At 30.1% G+C, this 21,537-nt stretch overlaps 3 protein-coding genes across 3 annotated transcripts in view; all 3 read left to right on the forward strand.

Moving 5' to 3' along the window:
• The first annotated feature begins 453 nt into the window (after nucleotides 1-453).
• LOC107448395 (heparan sulfate glucosamine 3-O-sulfotransferase 1-like) overlaps nucleotides 454-21,537 on the forward strand; it is a 32,895-nt gene continuing 11,811 nt past the window's right edge. The window contains exons 1-2 of the mRNA XM_016063567.4: nucleotides 454-939; nucleotides 14,593-14,816. Coding sequence (XP_015919053.1) covers nucleotides 14,609-14,816 — 208 coding nt within the window. The 5' untranslated portion in view covers nucleotides 454-939; nucleotides 14,593-14,608. The remainder of the gene's footprint in view (nucleotides 940-14,592; nucleotides 14,817-21,537) is intronic.
• LOC122269494 (uncharacterized) lies at nucleotides 7,266-7,769 on the forward strand. The gene has a single exon (XM_043042952.2). It carries the CDS (start codon nucleotides 7,266-7,268, stop codon nucleotides 7,767-7,769), a length of 504 nt encoding a protein of 167 aa, XP_042898886.2.
• LOC107448391 (uncharacterized) lies at nucleotides 9,020-9,619 on the forward strand. Its single transcript, XM_016063563.2, has one exon. It carries the CDS (start codon nucleotides 9,020-9,022, stop codon nucleotides 9,617-9,619), a length of 600 nt encoding a protein of 199 aa, XP_015919049.2.

Below are 21,537 nucleotides of genomic sequence, written 5' to 3' on the forward strand. Positions count from 1 at the left end.
TATTCCCCATTCGAACCTCAGCTTATCTTTTGAATGGGTTTTACGCTATATCAACATTTTGTATGAAATTAATTAAAACGGAAATTAATAAATAATCAACATTAGTTTAAGTTCCGCGAAGTTGCTTCGGTTTGCTTCGGATAAAGAAGAGTTTTTATTTAATTTCTTAAGTAATAAGTTGTGATGAATGCCTACTTAATTATTTATTTCTGCTATTAGATGTACTTATTTACATCTAGATTTTAGTTTTACATTTCACTACTAATCAAAAGAAAATTTTATTTTTGTTTTTATTTCTTCAAAGTATTGACGGTTAAAATAAAAGAAACATATGAAGCCGATGCAAAAATGAATGATCAAACTCCAAATATTAAAATCATCTCTTTGCATGCTTTTCCGGCAAAGCAGCTCTGCTACCTCGAGACCCGGTTGGAGCCAATGATGAAGCCCTTCATGTGAACCAATAGAATGCTCGCTTTTCTATCACGTGGGGATCTACAGGAGAAGATGAAGGATTCAGAATGCAATGGGAGGATTTCCAATTAAGTGTTCGGTATAAAAAGATTCCAAAATATGTGTTTTTAAAAGTCCTTGTGATGTTTATTAATAAATAAAACAAGTGAAGGAAACATAAACGAAACGAGTGTCACTTCACAATGTGGTCTATTTTATGGAATTCTTTAAATGTCGTTTAATTGTTATTACTTTTTTTAGAAACATGTTGAAATACACCTTCTTTGAAAAACAAAATCATCTGAGCGAAAGGGAAATGTCATTAAATTTTATAGAATAAAGATGATAAAATATAAAGAGGCCAAATGAGAAAGAAAGATGAGGACGGATATGTGAATCCATATTTTGAAATGATGCTGTGGAATCCATTTTGTAGAAGGATCGAAATTTATTATTTAGATACAAGTGTAGTAACACTATCAAATGGTAAGTCAATTAATTATTTCATTGATACTTACTGATTGTTCATTATGAATCTCATTGTATCAAAAATATTTTTCGTGTTACTCTTCGATAATTTTTTTTTTATCTCATCTCAGTACTATTTTAAAAGCCTAAAGTATTTCACGATTAAACAAATGTACTCAACTATTTATTTGTTAAATACATGTGCATTAGGAATGATATGAATTTTTAACATAATAGCTGATAAGTTAATTCCTTTGTTTTCTTTGAAGGGCTTGAAAATATATATATTTTTAATTTTCTGATCATGTATGTTTTAAAAGATTGCATGATTCTGATAAATTTACTTAATAACCAGATTGTTAAGGAATGCACAAACGTTGCAAATTATATGAATTTCAAACACAATAACTACTTGAAACTAAGTTGATTCATTTGTTTCCAGATTCTTAAAGAAATTTAAAATATTTTATTTTTTGCATTAAATTTCCTGTTCATATATTTTAAAGGATTTTAAAAGATTCTTCGATTTTGATCAATTTACTTCATAACCAATTTGTTAAAGAATGCAAAAACATCGTGAGTTAAAGGAGCTTCAAACATAATAGCTGCTTGAAAATAAGTTGATTCATTTGTTTTCCAGATTATTCAAATAATTTTAACATATTATTTCTTTAAATTCCCTGATCATGTATTTTAAAAGGTTTAAAAAGATTCCATGATTTTGATTGAGTTACTCAATGCCAATTTGTTAAAGAATACACAAGCATTGTGAATGATATATACTTCAAACCTAATAGCTGCGTGAAACTAAGTTGTTGATTAATTTGTTTTCCAGTTTTAAATATTTATTTCAATAAAATTTTAAAATATTTTTTCCTTAAATTTTATGAACATGTATTTTAATGAATTTTAAAAGATTCAATGATTTCGATAAATTTACTTTGTGTTTAATGTTTATTTAGTGCTGAGTGTGTAGAAAATTTGTTAAAGAATGCACAAACTTTGTGAATGATATAAATTTCAAACATAATAGCTGCTTGAAACAAGGTTGATCCATTTTTTCCCTATCTCTTTAAAAAAAAATTTAAAATATTTTGCATAAAATTTCCGGATTATTATTCTTTATTAATTTAAAAATATTACATATTTTGTTAAATTAAGTAAGTAACAAATTTGTTAAATATTGTACAGACACTGTAGATTATATGAATTTTAAGCATCATGGCTAACTGGAAGTAATTTAATTTCTTTATTCGTAAATCAATTGAAAAATATTTTTTCATTAAATTTCTTGATTATAATATTTCAATGACTTTAAAATATTCCATAATTTTGATAAAATTCTTTCATAATTTTTTTTTAATTCACAAACACAGTGTATGATATTAATTAGATATTAATAAAACAGAAATATATTATAATAATAAAATAGAGTAAATACCACTAGTGGTTTATGTTTAAGGAAAGGACTTATCATTAACGTTTTAAACACCAAATTGTATTATAATTTTTGTAAAATATTACCCCCTCTAAATAGCGCTATTTTATAACTACTTGTATTTGAATCTTTACGAAAATCGCTGAAAAATATTTCCTAAATTCAAATGCCTGATTGATAGAAATTATTTCTGTTATGATATAATGTAGAAACGTCGTGATTTATGGTGAAAGAAAATTGGAAAAATATGTTTAAGCAATCTTAATGTAATTTTTAAATGTAAAATGACGTATGTTTTGTAAGTAAAAAATATAAAATAAAATTAATTTATTTTATGTTATTAACAATGACTGAAAACAATCTATTATTATTTTTAGTTTTTTTCTTTTTTTTTAAAAAAAAACTTAACAAAAGCAACCAATCACATTTACCTCCCCATGTTTCTGTTATGCTTAAAGAAAATCACACACATATTTATATACAGGTGTTGGACAAAATTATAGAAACATTTCTACACAAATTTATTTTTAATATTTCTCAAGAAACGCTTAGAGAATTATTTTTGACTTTTTGCATTCTTACACATCAATAAAGTGTAAAGCTTTTATTGGTTTGAGGGACATGCAATAAATTAAAAACAAAAAAGAATGTCTTTGATCAGACTGTGCCAAGATAAGTAACACTAAGCTTGTAACTTATATCAATTACAGTCGTTATCATATGCAATAACTGCTAAAAATTTCGTAAATCTAGCATAATTATTCAAGGACATATGTAAATTTTTATTTAAAAAAAGACTAATTTTTGACTTACGCTTTATTACTATAACTGCAGAAATAGTCAATAAAATTAAGCACACTGTTTAGAGTAATTTTTAACTAATAATAAAAATATCACTATAAAATTTTAAAAAAATTGGTTAAAAAGGAAAAGATATTAGCAATTAAAGATATTCGTTTATAACGCGCATGTGCGAAATTTTTTTCCCCACAAATGAAAAAAGTCCGATTTGAATATCTTAATGCAAAAAGTTTCTAGCAATTTTTAAGCTGTTTTTGTACTTTTTCATTGAAAGCTCTAAATTATAAGGGGTTGTCCACAAATATTTTGTATCACATAACGAAATTTAATGACAAATGATTATACCCTAAAATAGAACTACAAAATTGAATTATGTTGGGAAAAAAGCATGCGAAATAAAACAAAATTTAATAGGGGATGATGGTCCTGACGATGTCCATTTTAATATATATTGCTTAATAGTAGAAAAAAAAAATGCGTGAAAGACCCCTTACCATTCAAAGTTTTCTTTCAAAATTTACAAAAACTGCTCAGAAAATTGGTAGAAACTTTTCAAATTTTAGGGGTATTCAATTTTGTTCATAAGTTACCAAATTCGATCCAGAACAAAAAAATTTTTTTTTTATGTTTTCCATGCATGCGCTGTATAAAAGGATGACTTTAAGTGCTCACATCTTGCACAATTTTTAAAGAATTTTTTCAAATTTTAAAATGATATGCTTGTTTTTAATTAAAAGTTACACAGAATTTTTTAATATTTTTATTGAATATTTCTGCACTTACAGTGAGAAAACGTAAAAAAAGCAGCTTTTTTTTTAAATAAAAATGTTCATGTCTCCCTGAATATTTAAGCTAGGTTTAGAAAATTTTATTGCAGTTATTGCTCATGATAACCAAAGTAATTGATGCAAGTTACAAATTTATTGTCTTTTTTTTGGAGTAGGATGTTCAAAAACACTATTTTCTGTTCATGAATTCAGATTCCTCAAACCTTTAAGAGCTTTAAGCTTTATTAATATGTATGAAAATTCGCATGGCCTAAACACTTTCTTTCGCATGTCCTAAACAAACAGTTATAAAACATTTTTGTGAGTATTTTTTGAGAAATATTAAAAAATGAGTTAGTACAGAATATATATATATATATATATATATATATATATATATATATATATATATATATATATATATATATATATATATATATATATATATAAATATAAATTTTTTATAAGTTTTTCGTCCTATCCTTTTTTTGTTTCTTTTAATTTTTAATGTTTTCTTGTTTTTATCGAGTTTTTATCTTATATATTATATATATCAGGGGTTTTATTTTTTTCAGCTTTCAGTTTTCAATTATTCGTTATTAATAGCTAATGACTGATCTTGCTCAATTGTGCTGTTTCTCACCAATAAAACTATGGTATAAATAATGCAAACTAAAGAAGTTGCGATTTTGGTGATGATTCGGTCATTGATTTGCCCAAAGAATTTAAACGGCTTGAAAAGAAAAAAAATTGACAATAGCGTAAGGAAGAGAACACCTTTAAATAACAAAGAAAACACCTTGACTACTTTTGATCTAATGAACGGAATATCAACAAAAAAAAAAAAAAAAAAAAAAATAGAGTTTTAATAATTTGAACTCCTAACCATATCTATACTTATTAATAAGTGCAAAAGATGTTTTAAGTCACGAAATCAGACACAGAAACGTCCATTTTCTAAATAGACATAACCTTTGTTTAAACAGATTTAGATTATTTGCCCTGAAAAACATTAAAAAAAAAAAATATATATATATAGGGCAGCTACAACCTAGAAAATAGGGGTCCCATTACTATATATATATATATATATATATATATATATATATATATATATATATATATATATATATATATATATACAGAGAGTAAATGAATTTGATTCTACATTCATTAGCCTTCTTAAATCGCATGAATGAGATTGTTGAAACCGTGAAAAGAAAAACTACAAGAAGATAAAACACTAATTAAACTTCAAAAAATAATAATAATAACATTAAAACAAGAACAATAAAACAATAAAAGCAAAAGAAAATCAGTCTCTTAACGTGAACTGCATTATTTCTTTTGCCTCCCAATATCGATTGTAAAAGTTTTCTTTTTCCAAAGAAGGACACTTTGCTAAATGGTTTTTGTCCGTTTCGAAATTCTGTTTGCACAAAATGCACAAGGGACTAGTATAAATGTTAATGCGGTAGCTCCTTAACATTAATTTTTACTTTTTGTAAATTTCTCCATCTGTCTTTAACTCTTTGAGTGTACTTTTTATGAGTGAACTTTTTCATACAAAGTAAAATTTGTTTATCCAAAGATGTTTCGTTATAATTAATTATTATTTTTTATTATTTAATTTGCTATTGGTCGAATTAAATTTGTATATTTAGGTATACAAACTTTACGGCATTTTAATTTTCGGTAATTTGAAAAGGGAAAATTCAAAAATTGATTGGAATTGACCCGCTAGAACAAATAAAATTTTTTGAAATAGTGAAAAAAAATAAGTAACATCATGGGATCAATTTATTTTACCACTTTCTTTAACCGACTATTGTGGCCATATTTTCCAGATTGCGGCTACCCCTTGTATCTTAAGGGTCAAAAATCCAAATCCATTGAAAAAAAGGGATTGTTCATTAAGAGAAAATGCGTTTTTGTGTTTGATTTCTCCACTTAAAATATCGTATACTCAAATTATCGTGTACTCATCCTGTACTCAAATTAATCCTCCCAAGACCTGTGTGACGCCTCATCGTGGCGGGAGGGTCCCCCTGGTTGGAATGGGCGAACTACGTTAGGAGTGTATACTCCTGGTAGGGCTTCCCAAGGCGTGAAGGCCATTCCACTATGCTCAGCTAAGGCACACAGGCGAAGGAGCTAAGTCAGTCTTCTCCCTTCGGGTGCTCCGGTCTCTTAGATCAAAGGAAGCTGCTCCATCCCCTCTCCATGAGTTTTTATGCCATCTGCAGTCTATCATATAGTATCGTCTGTCGCGCTGGATAAAAAGAGAAGCGTTCGGTGTTTAGGAAGAGGGCCTCGTTCGATAAATTTGCGACAGTCTCCAGTCAAGCAACCTTTAAAAATCCTTTAATGCAACGTGAATGGACTTTGTACATCAGCGACTAAGCTTAAACTTGACCAGATTTTGGAGCTCGCTGAACTAAATAATGTTCAAATCATTGCTCTGCAAGAAACACAACTCCAAACAAAATATCAACTTAAAGTCAAAGGATACAGCGTTTTTCGCTTGGACAGAAAAATTGGTCAGGCTGGCGGAGGTCTGGCATTATTGGTTAGACACATTCACTATCAAGGCATTGCTATGCCACAACAAAATGACCCTGGACTTGAAGTACAGGGTATTGAGTTCTCCTGGAAGGGAAAGACAATCAGGCTGTTTAACTCCTACCATCCTCCCAACTCCTTGAATCTTCCGGACTGCATGTGCATGTTGCACTGGTCCGATGACAATACTTTACTTTTGGCGGTTTAAACGCCAAGCACCCTAACTGGGGCTGTTGTACCAGCATTCAAAGAAGCAACAATCTATTTAACCTTACAGATGACAGGGGCTTTATGATTCTAAATGACGGTTCTCCTACGCATTCATCCAACAGTTATGCTTCATGTGAAGCTCGTGATGTCTCCATCGTCACTCCTGACATCTATCCCCAATGCAAGTGGACAGTTATGAATAACATTGATAGTGATCATTATCCTATCCTCACTGAATTGGATTTAAAGCAGCAATTGGGCAAAGAACGAGGGAAATTCTGGAACTTCAAAAAAGCTGATTGGCAGAAGTTCGAAGAAATCACAGACATTGGCGTGGCTTCTGTCTCTGTCTCCAACGATGTCAACTACAGCTAGGCTAAATTCGCTACAGTAATATTTAAGGCAGCCAGGAATTCTATTCCCGGGGGAAATGTCAATAAATACAACCCAGTGTATTCACACAGCACTGACACTATGAAGATTCTTCTTGAGAAAGAGCTCATTTGGAGAGAAACTCCCAACCTGGCGACTCCGCTGCCAGGATCGAACTAAATAAAACAAATGCAATGATTAAGAGTGAGTACGCTACTTCTAAAAGGAAAAGATGGAACGAACTGTACTCTAATCTTGACTTCAGAACCAAAGACTCTAAATTATGGAAACTTGTTAAAAGTCTTGATAAACAGCAACCCCAAACAGAGAGCTGCAGCACCATCCTGGCCCATGACGGTAGTATTTCTCAAAGTGATAAAGATGTAGCCGACATTCTGGGCTTGCATTACAAGAATATTAGTAAACTAACTTTTAGTGCCAACGAGAAAACCACCGAACGTAAGGCAAGAAACTTGGCGCATTGCTGCCGTAGTAGAAGCTGTGGTGTACCTCTTTTTTTCGCTTGTTTCTCTATGCACGAACTGAAACTAGCAATTAAAGACTCTAACCTTTCTAAATCTCCTGGCCCTGACGACATTCGTGGTCAGATGATCATGCACCTCGGAGGGAAGGACAGGAGGATGCTGCTAGAGATCATAAACCTTTCTTGGCGCATGGGTCGACTTTCTAGAAGCTGAAAAAAGGCTACCATCATTCCTATCAGAAAACCTGGAAAAATCACCAACTCACTTGAAAGCTATAGGCCGATTTCCCTAACCAGCTCGACATGCAAGGTAATGGAGAAAATGATCCTTACTAGAATAAATTTTTATCTTACATCCAACAATCTCCTACCAAGGGAACAGTATGCATATCGCAAAGGACACAGCACCACTGATCACGCACTATTCTTGTGTCAAAGGATCAAGGATGCTCCAAACGCCAAACCAACCAATCACTCAATTGCTGCATTCTTGGATCTTTCCAAGGCACTTGATAGAGTATGGAAAGTTGGTATAAAAGGTAGAGCTCTTTCCTGGATTGCCGATTTCCTGAGGGAAAGGCATTTTTGCGTGAAGTATGAAGAGGCTCTTTCGCTCTTTCAGAATTGGCCGAGGAGTCCCCCAAGGGTCTGTTCTAAGCCCTCTTCTGTTTACTTTATACATGGCTGGTAATGAAAACACCGTTGCTCAGGCTTATGAGTTTGGCATGTTTGCTGATGACATCGTGATCTGGTGTTCTAACTCTAACGTGGGTGTCATTGAGTCAGCCTTGAATGCTACACTGAAAAATGTGAGGAACTTTGCGATTGATCCCAAATTGACATTCAGCGTCTCAAAATCGAGCGCTAGTTTTTTCACTACTAACAAGCACCTCTACTCCTTTCGGCCGAATATCTTCTTTAACGAACAACTACTTTCTTATGCAAGACATCCAAAGTACTTGGGCTTCATTCTGGACCAAGAGATAACAAGTAACAAGCATATACAACACCTAGTAGACAAGGGCCGCAGGAGACTCAACGTACTGAAGTATATCTCTGGCAGAGACTGGGGAGCAGAGGCCAAGATTCTCAGAACAACGTGCCTGGCCCTTATAAGACCTATCCTTGAATATGGAATCCCAGTCTATTTTTGTGCCTGCTCTACCAACCTTCAAAAATTGGAAAGAGTGCAGCTGAGCGCTGCCTGTATTATTACAAGCTTGAGGAGCAGTTGCCCAAATGAAATCGTCCTATTTGAAGCAAATCTTCCAGCTCTGAGTCACGATAGGCACGCACACCTAGTGAAATACTTTAACAAGTTGAAAAGTTACAACAACCAAAATCGTACTTCTGAATATTTTTGCAGGTGAAAACAAATCAGCGTCTCAAAAGGCAAAACCCGTTTAGCCTAGCGGAAGATATGAAGATCATTAATAACTCTATCGAGCCTTCCTCTCCTCTCTTATGCCATGCATCTGTCCTGTCGAAGGTTTGCCCAAAGTATTCTTCCATACTGATCTGGGAACCTACACAAACAAAAACCTACAAGTACCTGATTATCTCAGATTGTTGGCTTTTAAAGCCATCAGCAACATCCCTAAACATGCCATGAAAATTTTTACTGATGGAAGCAAAAATGACCTTAGTCAGACCGGAAGCGGAATTTTTATCGAAAACCTCTCCTTAAAACTTTCTAGACGTAATCCAGATAACTGCTCGGTTTTTAGGAGCAAACTCATCGCCATTGACGTCGGATTGGAAACCATCCTAAGTGACACTGGCTCTGAGGACATTTGGATACTTAGTGACAGTCGTAGTGCAATTCAGCACCTACAAAATTGCCATCAGGTCAGTGACCAAGTAGGTTTACAAATACTGGAGAAACTAAAACACATGTCTCAAAAACGAGACACTCAAATTCAGTGGATACCTTCTCACGTAAATGTGTCAGGTAATGAAATTGCTGACTTGTTGGCCAAAAGGGGCTCCATAGAGACTTTGACTAGTCGCGACTCCTTCACTTTCCAAGAAATTTCTTCTGTGTGGAACAGAAACTGCAAGTAAATATGGCTAACTCCGCCTGCTCACCACTGGTATTGAAGAAAGCGCCCCGGCTCCATTCTTGAGCTCCAGGGGGATCGGCCAGATATGACAGCAGTTTCAAGACTAAATAGTGGCCATCTTAAAGGAATGACTTTTAGCTCCGTCTGCAAAATTTTTCCAACCTGCATTAAGTGTCATTCAGAGCCAGCCTCTCTGGAGCATATCCTGGACTGCCTGGGTCTGGGTTCGGAAGACCTAAAAACATCTCCACTTCTTGTTATTGACTTTGCTAGAATACATGGACTCATGGACCAGATCTAGCTGTTGCTAGGTCATGAAGGATTAGTAACAAAAACAACTCAAATTAGTTAGCATATTTAAGGTTTATATCTAGAACCATTAATATAGCATTTTAGTGCATGAAAATGTGATCATTAGATAAAAAGTCATTCGGGATAATTACAAGAGATCATTTTTTCATTTTAATACTGGTAAATTACCGAAGTAAGTATTATTGAAAAATGTGAAGTGAGTGTACATGGAGCTTCGTGGGCACTATGGGAAAATTGAGAACGTTGCAATCGAAAAAGTGGTGGCAGAAATTATTATTATTTTAAACTTTTGAATCCTATGAATGGGAAGTTTGTAACTTTTAATTTATTTTATGAGGGCAAAATGTTTCAAAGCAAAACAGTAATAAATATGATAAAAAATATAAACATAAGAAAATGAAATTTAAAAAAAAGAAGCTGGTTTTCACTTTGGTTAGGTTAGTTTTGGTTTAAAAACATCAAAAACGAATTTGATTCCATGGAAAATATACGTTAGAAAATGCTAATCGAAAAATTAGTAAAAAATATGAAACTTACTAATTTCCATAAAGTTTAATACAAGTTACTAGGAGTTTGCTCTAAAAAAATTTCTTTTCTTTAAACTAAACAACACTTGAATTTTAACTTAAGTAAATGATTCGAATAAAAAAAGAATTGGTAAGTATATATTTAACTAAAATTCAGTTAATTGTTAGGGAGCAGTATGACTTGATCAATTTGCTGCTCCTCAGTAACTCGTTCTCCGGATCGACTTATAGTATGAAGATTTCTTTTTTCATTTCTTGTTTTTTTTTCTCTCTATGCAAAATAAAACTGAAATTCAGTGTAAAAAATAACTCCATAAATTATAATTATATATTTATAACTGTCTTTTCTATTTTTCAAATATTATTCATATTTGTTTATAAAAACTTAAGAACTAATTCAATACAACAGTGTTTCCCAAAGTGTGGTACGCGCACCCCCAGGGGTACGGGAACAGTTTAGCGGGGGTACGCGTTCGTATGCGAAATATCTTGCGACAAACGAAAATTGCAAGAAAAATTTATTTAAAAACAAAGCTAACCATAAAGTTTACGATTACGTTTTTTTCTATCGGCTATTTTTTGCAGAGTTAACAGTCAATAACTAAAATATGTTAATAAAAGTTTTAATAAAAACGTATTTTTAAAAAATATAATTTTATTAATAAATATGCTAATAAAAACATATTTTTAAAAGAATACCTTCATTTTTTTATTAGTGGTACACAGCGCTACGAAAAATTTAGAAAGGGTACACAAAAGTCATAAGTTTGAGAAACACTGCAATACAACATTAAATAAATAGTATATAAGTATTTGACATTAGTCGGTTGTTTACAAATGATTTTTTTTTTTTTACCATTTTTTTTGGCAAATTGTAAAAAGATCAGAAATCAACTTTTGCATCACAGTATGCAGCAGTAAATTCTATTATATGATTAATTTAAAATTCTCTAAAAGTTGAGAAAAATTATTTCTGAAAAAATAAGTCACGAGAAACGGTCACAGATATCAACTTTTTTAAAACGAAAATTTCTTGCAGTGTAATATAACATGGTGTTACGTAATGCCTTTGGAATTCTTATCGCAAATGAAGTAAAAAAAACATAAACATAGAAAGTCGCAACTTAATATTAAAGCTAAAAAGATGAATGAAAAGAATCTATCGAAATCTAGCAAATCACCCTTTAGGACAATCAATAACTCTCCCTCACTTCAAAGAAATGCTCTGCGAAGTTTTTAATTGACACATTTTTTTTTAAATTTTAAAAAAAAAAAGTAATTTTACAGGTATTTTTAACTTACTTTAGATTTTAAATTATATTGTTGCACTTTTAATATAACAATTTTGGAAACAAAAAAAATTTTGGAAAAAATTTTGAGGGAAAAAATTTTGTTAGGGAGTGTTAGTGATCTAGAGTAAAGATTAGATTTGGGTAAATATTAGATTTGGGGAAAAAAGAAGCTGGGAAAAAATTTTGTTAGGGAGTGTTAGTGATCTAGAGTAATGACCATAAAAGGTAACACAAAGGATTCGTGAAACATATTCTACTCAAAATTATATAAAATAAATTAAAACTGATTTTTAAAAGTAATTAGCTACATCTGTTAATTAAAATTAATTTTGAAATGAAATTAAATTTCTTCAGTAGAAGTCAGAGCAAAAAAAAAAAAAAAAAAAAAAAGAAACAAAAAAAGAGAAACAAAAAAAAAAAAAAATATGTTGCTAATTCCATATGCTAGCATGAGAGGGGGTTATGATTGGCTTATTTTTGCTGATAAGGGGGAGTCCAAAAACCATGCTTAAGTAAAAGTTCGACGAAAAAAGTGCCAATAAAATTTACATCCAACTAAAATTTCCTTCAATTGAATTTCAAGTACCCTAATATTTATTTGTAATGGAACTATGGCACATCTTCCAACGAGGAGTCAAATATTTCGATGTTATTTGAACAACAAAATTTTTGGTGCTATTTTAAAGCAATAGTTTTTTTTTTTATCCAGAATTTAATTTATGTCTTTTTCTTCATAGTTTCTTAAATTACTTTTGAATCATTATTCAATGATTTTAAATAGGAAAATCCGCTGTTTCCTCCGAGTAAAATGATAAGTTTTTCCTTTGTTTTCGCTTGAAAATTTGCCAAAGCTCTGAATTAAAAATGCTATTGTTTGCTTTTCTACTATTGCTGTTGTTTCCATAAAATTATCAATTCTATGTGTTCTGTTTTGTGTGTTTTGTTTCAAAAAGCACTATGTTTTGAATGCCTTCTTTCAGAATAAAAGCAGCATATTAATGAAATTTAGGAAAAAAGTTTGTGAAATTTGAAAAAAAAGAAAGAAAAAAAACCATTGGATAATGAAGGTCATAAAGAGGTTCATATTTTTAGAGTTCTATTGAATATATCCCAGTTAAGACATTTAACTAAAATAATAGTATATAGACTCTTGTAGACTTTTCTTGTTGATAAAAATTCCAATTTAAAGCAAAATTGTAAAAACTATTGTTGACAAGTCAGTCATTATGCAACAATAATGTTTCGTTGATGTTTATCACAAATTGCACAAATAGCAAAGAAAAGAAAATTAAATATCTTTAATTTCTTATTATCCTTTTTTCAAATATTTTGCAACAAAAAAGTCTCAAGTAATTCAATTTTCTATCCTTCATTTCATGATGATCAAAAAAATAAAGAATAAAAAATATTTTTCTCCGCATTGGGACATCTGACTGCTTTCTCAGACTCTCAATCGATTGCATTTTATCCTGTTTTGAAAAACAATATTTGCAAGCATTTTTGGGAATATCAAATTTTTGGTGAAAGAATGATGGTGTTTTTAAACGGGATAAAAAATATCAGTTTACAGTTCTTTTTTATATTTTAACATAAAATTGAATTAAAATTATTAACTGTATATTTGTTCATTTAACCTTTAACTTTCAGAAAAAAGATAATTCACTTTAAATCTTTCTTGATAAAAGATTTTCTTTAGATAGTTTGAAGATTTCACTTTTTCTTTAGAATGTCTGTAGACTTTTTGTAGGCCTTTAAAACGCTTTATTATTTTTTTTAAATGCTTGTGAAATCTTAACCTAATTGCCACTGTCATGTGTATTACTTTCAGAATTCATTTTGATAATTTTCTGTACAAAATAAAATTTGCAGCCGATTAAAACTTTTGACGTGATTTGTATATTTTCTATATTTTAATTTTTTCTATCTTCCGATATTTTAGACACTCTCGATTCCATTATTTCTATATTTTGATTTTTTTCATATTTGAAATACATGCAATAACATTTAGAGAAATTGATATAAAAATAAAATAGTTTCTTTAATAGCTGAATGAACCGCACTAAAATTTTTCTTTGCCTAAAAATGTTAATTACAACTTTACAAACGTTGCATAAAGTTTACTATACTACATGTTCAGTGCACGTTTCAAATTGCTCATGATAAAATGTTATTCTCATGAAAATGTGGGACTTTGATGTTGCTAATTACTATTTTAGGTTAAAGGTGCTTTGTTATAACCACTCTTTTTTAAATTTTTAGAATTCTTGTCAAAAATAAGAACAAAAATGTATCCACAATTCATTCATACTTAAGCGAGAATATTATAAGTACTCATAATTAAATGATCTAAGTTCATATTTAAGCGGAATAAAAAGAAAAGCAGGTCGAAATTAAAAGTTTTGACTGACGCAGCACTGAAAACCATTTTCATTACCTGATTAAGCAAAAAAGTAATTCTAATAATCACTTGTTAACTTCTTTATTTTTTCCTACAATCTAAGAGATGCCTATAAGCATGAAGTATTCGCATACTTTCAATAAACTAAAAAAAATGACTATAAATAACTTATGAACCATATTTTTCATGATAAAATTACGTTTTTTTCCGGTATGTAAATTAATTAGTTCTTATTCAATGATATTAATGAACCAGTTTATTAACATCAAAATGATATACTTTCGCATTGCAGATTCAAAGTGCTTAAAATTCAAACCTACTGCTAACTGTTTTTCCGACAACAAACTGTATTACTCTAAACTTATCGAAGCTGGAAAAAAAACAAACAAGATGCGCTGATATATTTCATTTTTTTATATATATTTATATTGTTTTTGTTTTTCAGGTGGGTAGAAAAAAGTATGATCTCTAAGAGAGAGGTGCCTTGTCCACCTTACTGTTTAGCTGTTCATACATGGGGTCTTATAACCCATCTATCAAAGGGGCGATTGTTCAGTATCTGCCTTCTTGCCTTATTAACATCATTCTTTTTAGCTTTGCACATAGTATTTCTCGGATATCCCCGGACACCGCTCGTTTGTCTTGATTCCGCTAGATATATACCACAAGGTAAGTTTTTCATATCATTCTTAATAATTGCCTTTATTTTTTTATTACTTTTTCAAAATTGCACATTCAAAGTGTCACAAATTAATATTTGAGAGAGAAAAAATGCTATCAAAATCTATCAAACCAATGGAAAAGAAGAAAATACGAAAAATATCAAAACCAGTTTGATTGCTTGGAGGTGCTTTTAATTATCATCTTTCTCACTTTATGTTTCCAATGGCAATCACATTTTTAGTCCTGCCTTCCTCAATGGAGGTTCGCTAAATTTAAATATTGTTTTTATTTTCTTCTGACTTGATTAATATTTTGTAAAACCTAATACGTACATATATTGACATAATTTCTGACAAAATTATGAAAACTTGGCTTTTCCAATTATTTGAAACAAAATACGTTACGTTTTAGTATTTTCTCTTGAAAGTTTTAAAGCTTTTTCAAAAAATATTGTAAATGAATTGTTTCGTGCAATTTTAAAAAAAGCGTACTTTATATATTTTTTTAAATTCTAGCAAATGTGAAATTTTCAGTGCTTTGTGATATAATAAAATATAACTTGCACACTTTATATCACCTTCAATATGAAATATTCAATTCCGTTTCGTTACTTAAAGTTTTTCTGTAAATTCATTATTTCTGAAAATTCATTCATCCATTCATTTACTTTTAAAAATTATTTAAATGAAAGAAAAAAATTTAATGAAAGTTAAAATTTTATGTAGTTTTAGTTTCTTTCGTACAACTAGTATTATTTTGAAAAGTTATAATGACCACTAAGATAATGTCATTTAGTTTATGTAAAATTTTAATGTTTTCTATAGTAATAAAACAATATAATAGGCTGAGCCATCGTTTACTTGAAACTTAACCTTTCTTTACCTTACTATACATCCTTCATCTTTACCATCCTTAAACCTTTTACCTAAAATTAAAGCCAGTGAGGCTATATATTGAATTTCAAAAAAGTCAGATACTTAAAATTCTATTTATGAGGAACTATTCGACTGATTTGGCTCAAATTTTGTATTTTGCCTTATAAAATTGCATTCATTAAAATGATGCAAACAAATGTATTCCTTATAATTCAAATTTTTTGACCATTCTTAAATAAAATAATAAAAAATAATAAAAACTTACTAAAAGTTATTTTTGCATGCAATTATCTTTGGATAAACGAATTTTATAATTATGTGAAAAAAGTTTTCAATTCGCTTAAAAAGTTTTCTAAATGCAGCGAAATATGTTAAAAGTAAAATTAACATTAAAGGGTTCATACTTTGAAGTGCTCTCCTGACCAAACTATTGGGACCATATTTCACAAACTACCTCCTATATTTTGTGGATCAAAAACCCGAATCCATTGAAAAAAAGGTACGTTTATTCAGAGAAAGTACGTTTTTGTGTCTGATTTCTTAATTTAAAATATCGTCTGCTCTTAATAATTAGCATATTTGAGACCACCCCCTTGAGCCCTTAAGATTGAGTCCTAGAACGTGGCAATATAATGATTATATCAGAAGTTGTTCAGGGTGGTCCATTTTTTGGGGGGCTTTGTGTATGGCAATTTTATTGACTTTTAGTTTAGTATTGCCTCAAATATTAAGTTTATTAATAGAACAGGTAGATAGGTTGTAAGAAGCTAAAATTTTGAGCCTCGATGGCTCAGAGGATAGAGCCTTCGCCTTCCAATGAGGTGAACCGGGGTTCGAACCCGGCGACAGCTGGTCGATACGAATTCCGCATTCGGCTTGCACCAACCACAGTGCTGACGTGAAATATCCTCAGTGGTAGACGGATCATGGGTAAGAGTCCCCTTGCCATCAGGCTAACAGTGGGAGATTCTCGTGGTCTTCCTATGCATGCAACGCAATGCGGGTTAGTTCCATCAGAAAATCCTCCACGAAGGCAAATTTCTCCCAATACTTGATCCAGGAGTTCCCTTGTCCTCTGGATTGGGTTCAAAATTACAAGGCTACGGAGTTGAACATTAGTAGTCGTAACCCATAAATTGAGTCGGCAGTTCAACGACGGTTATAAAAATGAAATAAAATAAAATAGGTAGATATCTGTATATATATATATCCTCTAGTTTTATATAGAAAATAAAGTATTTTTGATGTATCTATCATGAAAGTTTATGGTTATTTATGGTATAGATTTATTTTTGAGTTTTATAAATTTATTTTAAGGGACTCGGAAAGTGTCAAGATCCACTATTAATATCTTAATAATTTGACGCAGAATTTTTATTAAACATGTTTTTCATACCTTTTTCATTATTTCGTATTAAATTTGGTCAAAATAAGGGGAAAATATTATATTTAGCATTTTAATAATTTATAATTAAGCAATACAGCGCGAAATAGCAATGTTTTTTTTCTTCGTTAAGGGTCTCTTCCGAAACCAGCTCACTTCCAAGCAATAATTTTTCAAATTTGCCGTTATTTAGATCTAAGAAAAAAAATTATTCATAATTAAAATTTTTTTAATTTGCAAATTTAATTATTGATAAATTTTTGAATGTGAGTGAAAAAAAATGTCAATCTAACTTTTTTGAATTTTATATTTTAGTGCAAACGTAATTCCGATAATCTAAAACATTTTCTTAGTAAGTATTGGACTGTTTTCTATAATTAAAAAATATAAAAATATTTGTTTGCTTATAGTTAGAGCGTCAGAAAAAAATATCCAAAAAGGACATCAGTGTCAATCTGGGACTAAGGATTCAGGCCTACTTATTCAAAAAATAGTTGTAACTAAAATATTATTTTACAATATTCATATAAAATAACAAAATTAAATGCAACAGATGTCAATTGATTCCATTTACTATTCTTCTTTAAGTATACATGAATTTGAAAGCGGTCACCAGATCCTCATATTAGAATGTAGAATGGCATGTTAAATTGCCTTTCTTGTTGCCATTTTTAAGGAATGTTAAATAACACTAGAACTATTCCCAAGAAATGGTTTTCAAAAATATTACTTCATTAATTAAAAGAGCCAATTTTTCTGAATTAATTGCAACATTTTAAGAACCAGGTAAAAAGAATCCCCCCAAAATTTCTTGTCTATCCCTCCCTGTTTCTCTTTTATAACACGAGGGAAAACTAACGAATCATTTCGTCATTGATGAATTCTAACGATTTACAGAAATACGAGAGTTAAAAAAACTTTTACTATTTTCTTTCGAATGAAATACATTCATAAAAAATGTAACATTAATACACCTAGAATAGAGTTTAGCTCAATATTTATTCACGATTAAAAAGAACTAATTTTTTAGCAATTGTACTATTTGAAGGAAAGATACTAGGTAAAAATAATCCTCAAAAAATAAACTTGCATTACGTATTCTGTCCCCTCCCTGTAAAAGTGTTTCTCCTTTACAAAACGAACAAAGAGGGAAAAATTCGAATGATTTTGTTTTTTATGAAGATTTACGAAGTACGATCTATAGCGATAGGAATTTTAATAAAGTTAGCTATTTTCTTTAGATTAAAATACAATTACATATTTTAATATAACTTTTCTGCATATTCAGATTATTTTCTTTAACAAAAATAGTCAAATTGTACTTATACTCAAAATTAAAACTATTTAGAAATCTTACCTTAATAGTGTAGTTAAGAATGCTATAAATATTTTTTAAAGTTATTTTTTAAAGTTAAGTGATTTCTTTTGAAATAATGACAGTCTGGTAATCGGAAGACGTAACAAAAAAGAATTAACTACCCCTTTTAAATACTATCTTGATTAGTGTGTAGGTAAAGGTAAAGAAAATTTCTATTAATCTCCATTTCCAGTATTTACTTATATTCCATTTTTTAATACGTAAATTTTAAATTCAATTGAATTTTTTAGTATATTTATCTATGTATATGTTAGTGCACCTCGAATTAACAATGCAGAATTAAAAACTCGAAATTATAGGCAATTTTGTTTGATTTACATATAAATACTTATATGCATTATCATACTTTTTATACTAAACACCAGGCCGGCCAGGTGGCCGAGCGGTTAGCGTGACTGACTGCGAAGCCATAGGCTGTGGGGTCGAATCCCGCTCTGGGCATGGATGTTTCTCTCTCTCTCTTTGTGTCGTCCTTTGTTGTGTGTGTGTGTATGGTGTGTGAATGTGGCCCACCCTATAAACGGGTTTGTGGCAGTGTGGCGTGGGCAATGTTGCTCGCCTCCGTGACTTTGGTTCACAGGTGCCCACTGGGTAACGCGAAATGAGCAACAATTCTGGCATAGTATAGGCAAAGATACAAATTCAGTGCCTGCCATTGGAAAAAAAAATACTAAGCACCAGTTACACTGAATTAAGTTTGCACCATTTGCGGAATTTTTTCAGCATTTAAAAAAATTAAAATACTTTATTAATTAAGTGCACAAAAGCTACTGTAATTTTATTCTATTTAGCCTAGATTTAAAATAAGACTATATTTATTTTACAATCAATAGTGACTTCAGTTTGCAATATTAATTTGAAGCATAAATAAAAAATATTTTAATGTTCAAAATTTAGAGACTTCATAATTTTCTTCGCTCTCTTCTTATACAAACAACATAAGCATTCGAATTAATTTGTAAGTCCCGTAAACCACGAGGTTTAATATAAATCTACCCAAAAGACGAAGAAATAAAATAAATAATAGATAAACGTAGGTTTTTTTTTTTGGCCCACCTATAAAATCATTAATTTATATTAATGAATGATTATAAAATAAATTATTTCGAAAACATCTTTTGAAAACTTGAACAATTATAAATTACTCTTGCTTATTTTACGTCTTTTTTTGGTAAATTAGTTTTAATAACTATACGAAGTAGCTAGATTTTACAGTAAATCAAAATTTTCAGACGTTTCGTTATACATTTCATATGCTACATATCGTTCCGATTTTATTACGGAAATTTGATAAACTTTAAGGGTAGAGTGATTTTTCGCTTCAGCCAGCTAAGTTTAGCATTTTATAGGCTGTTTTAATTAGAAAGATTCTGTTAGAAAAATGTTCATTATGTTCTTTCTAATAATCGCAAAAAATTTTAATTATAAAAAATTGTTAAATCTGAAAAAAAGCTTGAAATAACAGTGCAAATAAAGAAAAAAATGAAAAAAAGATGAGGTGCATGAAATCGGATCTAAACATTTATGAAGGAAAAAAATGTATTATTAATCAGAACCTACCTATGATCAACAATTGTTCCATTTTATGGTGGTTAAAAGAAATTTGTTTTATAGTTTAATTTGACACAAAAAAGTTGAATTTCCAAAATAAATAATTAAAAAGAATAATGATTTAATAAAAATCTTAATTTTGGATAGCTGTTTATTACACTCAAAACAGTTACTTTTTTCATTAAATATGAATAACCAAAAATGTTAAGCACCTATTACTAACTACTAAGTACTATTACAATGTAACATTTAATGACCCCGTTTTCTCTTCCCGCCTTATCAAATCAGTACGGCAACCCCTTTTTCTTCTCCTGTTTTATCCTTCCACCCCTCTATAGCGGGAGTGGCACATCATGGAATCTACCCCCACGTGATACGACCCAAACACGTGGGACAAACTAGATCACTCCATCTTAGATAATTAAAAGTAGCGTAGAAAATATAATAGTAGGTTGTGAAAATATATTTCGAACACATCGAATAATCATAAATTATTTGTTTTCATTTTGTATCTTTGTTAGACTAGTTTCAATAATTTAATGAAGTAGCTAGATTTTACAACTTATAGATTTTCTAATGTTCCATTATACGCTTCATATATAAATGCGTTTCATTCATATGCAAAACCTCCTCCAAAATCGATAACCGTCTTTAGTTTGTAAAAGCCACACCAGGAAGCGCTGAACGCGAAATTCACTTTCCTTGTCTGTCGTTCAATTTTATTCTTTTCTAGAAATCGGACTAATGAAATATTTTTAATTGACATGAAAACGTTGTTTTATTTTATTTATTGAGTGGCACTATGGGGATTGCATTAAATATTTTATTGATGGATTTTTCAACTTGTCAAAATCTTAGACGAAAAAGTTTACTGTAGTTAAGTTTGTTCCATTTAATAAATGTTTGTAAAATGTTTTTCACCACCTCAATATGGAAATAATTTAAGTATAAACAAACGTAACTACTATGTGGTAGTATTTTTACGCTATGAAGAAAGCAAACAAATTTTTGTGAAATTAGACATGCATAAGACTTACGTCACAACCACCAAAACGAAAAGAAAACAAACAAAAAAAATTCCACAAAAAGAGTAGAATTTACCAGTTACGGGTTAACTGACTAAGAATGTTCTAGGCAAAATTACCTTAATCTCATAAATGAAATGCATATTTATTTATATAAACTGAAGCAATGGGCTATTTTTATATAAAAAAGTTATGTGAAGAAATATTTTTTTGTTTAAAATTAGATAACATCATAATCTAACGTTTCTTTGAATAATTTCAGAATATCAGAAAGATATAAGAAATCACAGTTTTCTCTACATTATAATGTAGACATCTCTTAATTACGTCACTTGTTCACCGTAATACTATTTTGCAGAAGTTTTGATACCATAAGTAATGCATTTTATGTTATTAATTAGTTTTTTATTAGTTATTGTTTTACTAAAAGGAAGAGTAAGCGGAAAAATTTAACAACATTAATAAACTATCTAATATTTAAGGCAATCTTATTAAATTCTTACTGAATAAGAAT

This window comes from Parasteatoda tepidariorum, chromosome 11 (assembly GCF_982258835.1).
Source record: "Parasteatoda tepidariorum strain Cologne lab strain chromosome 11, Ptep-v5.0, whole genome shotgun sequence".
In the NCBI taxonomy this organism is placed as follows: domain Eukaryota; kingdom Metazoa; phylum Arthropoda; class Arachnida; order Araneae; family Theridiidae; genus Parasteatoda; species Parasteatoda tepidariorum.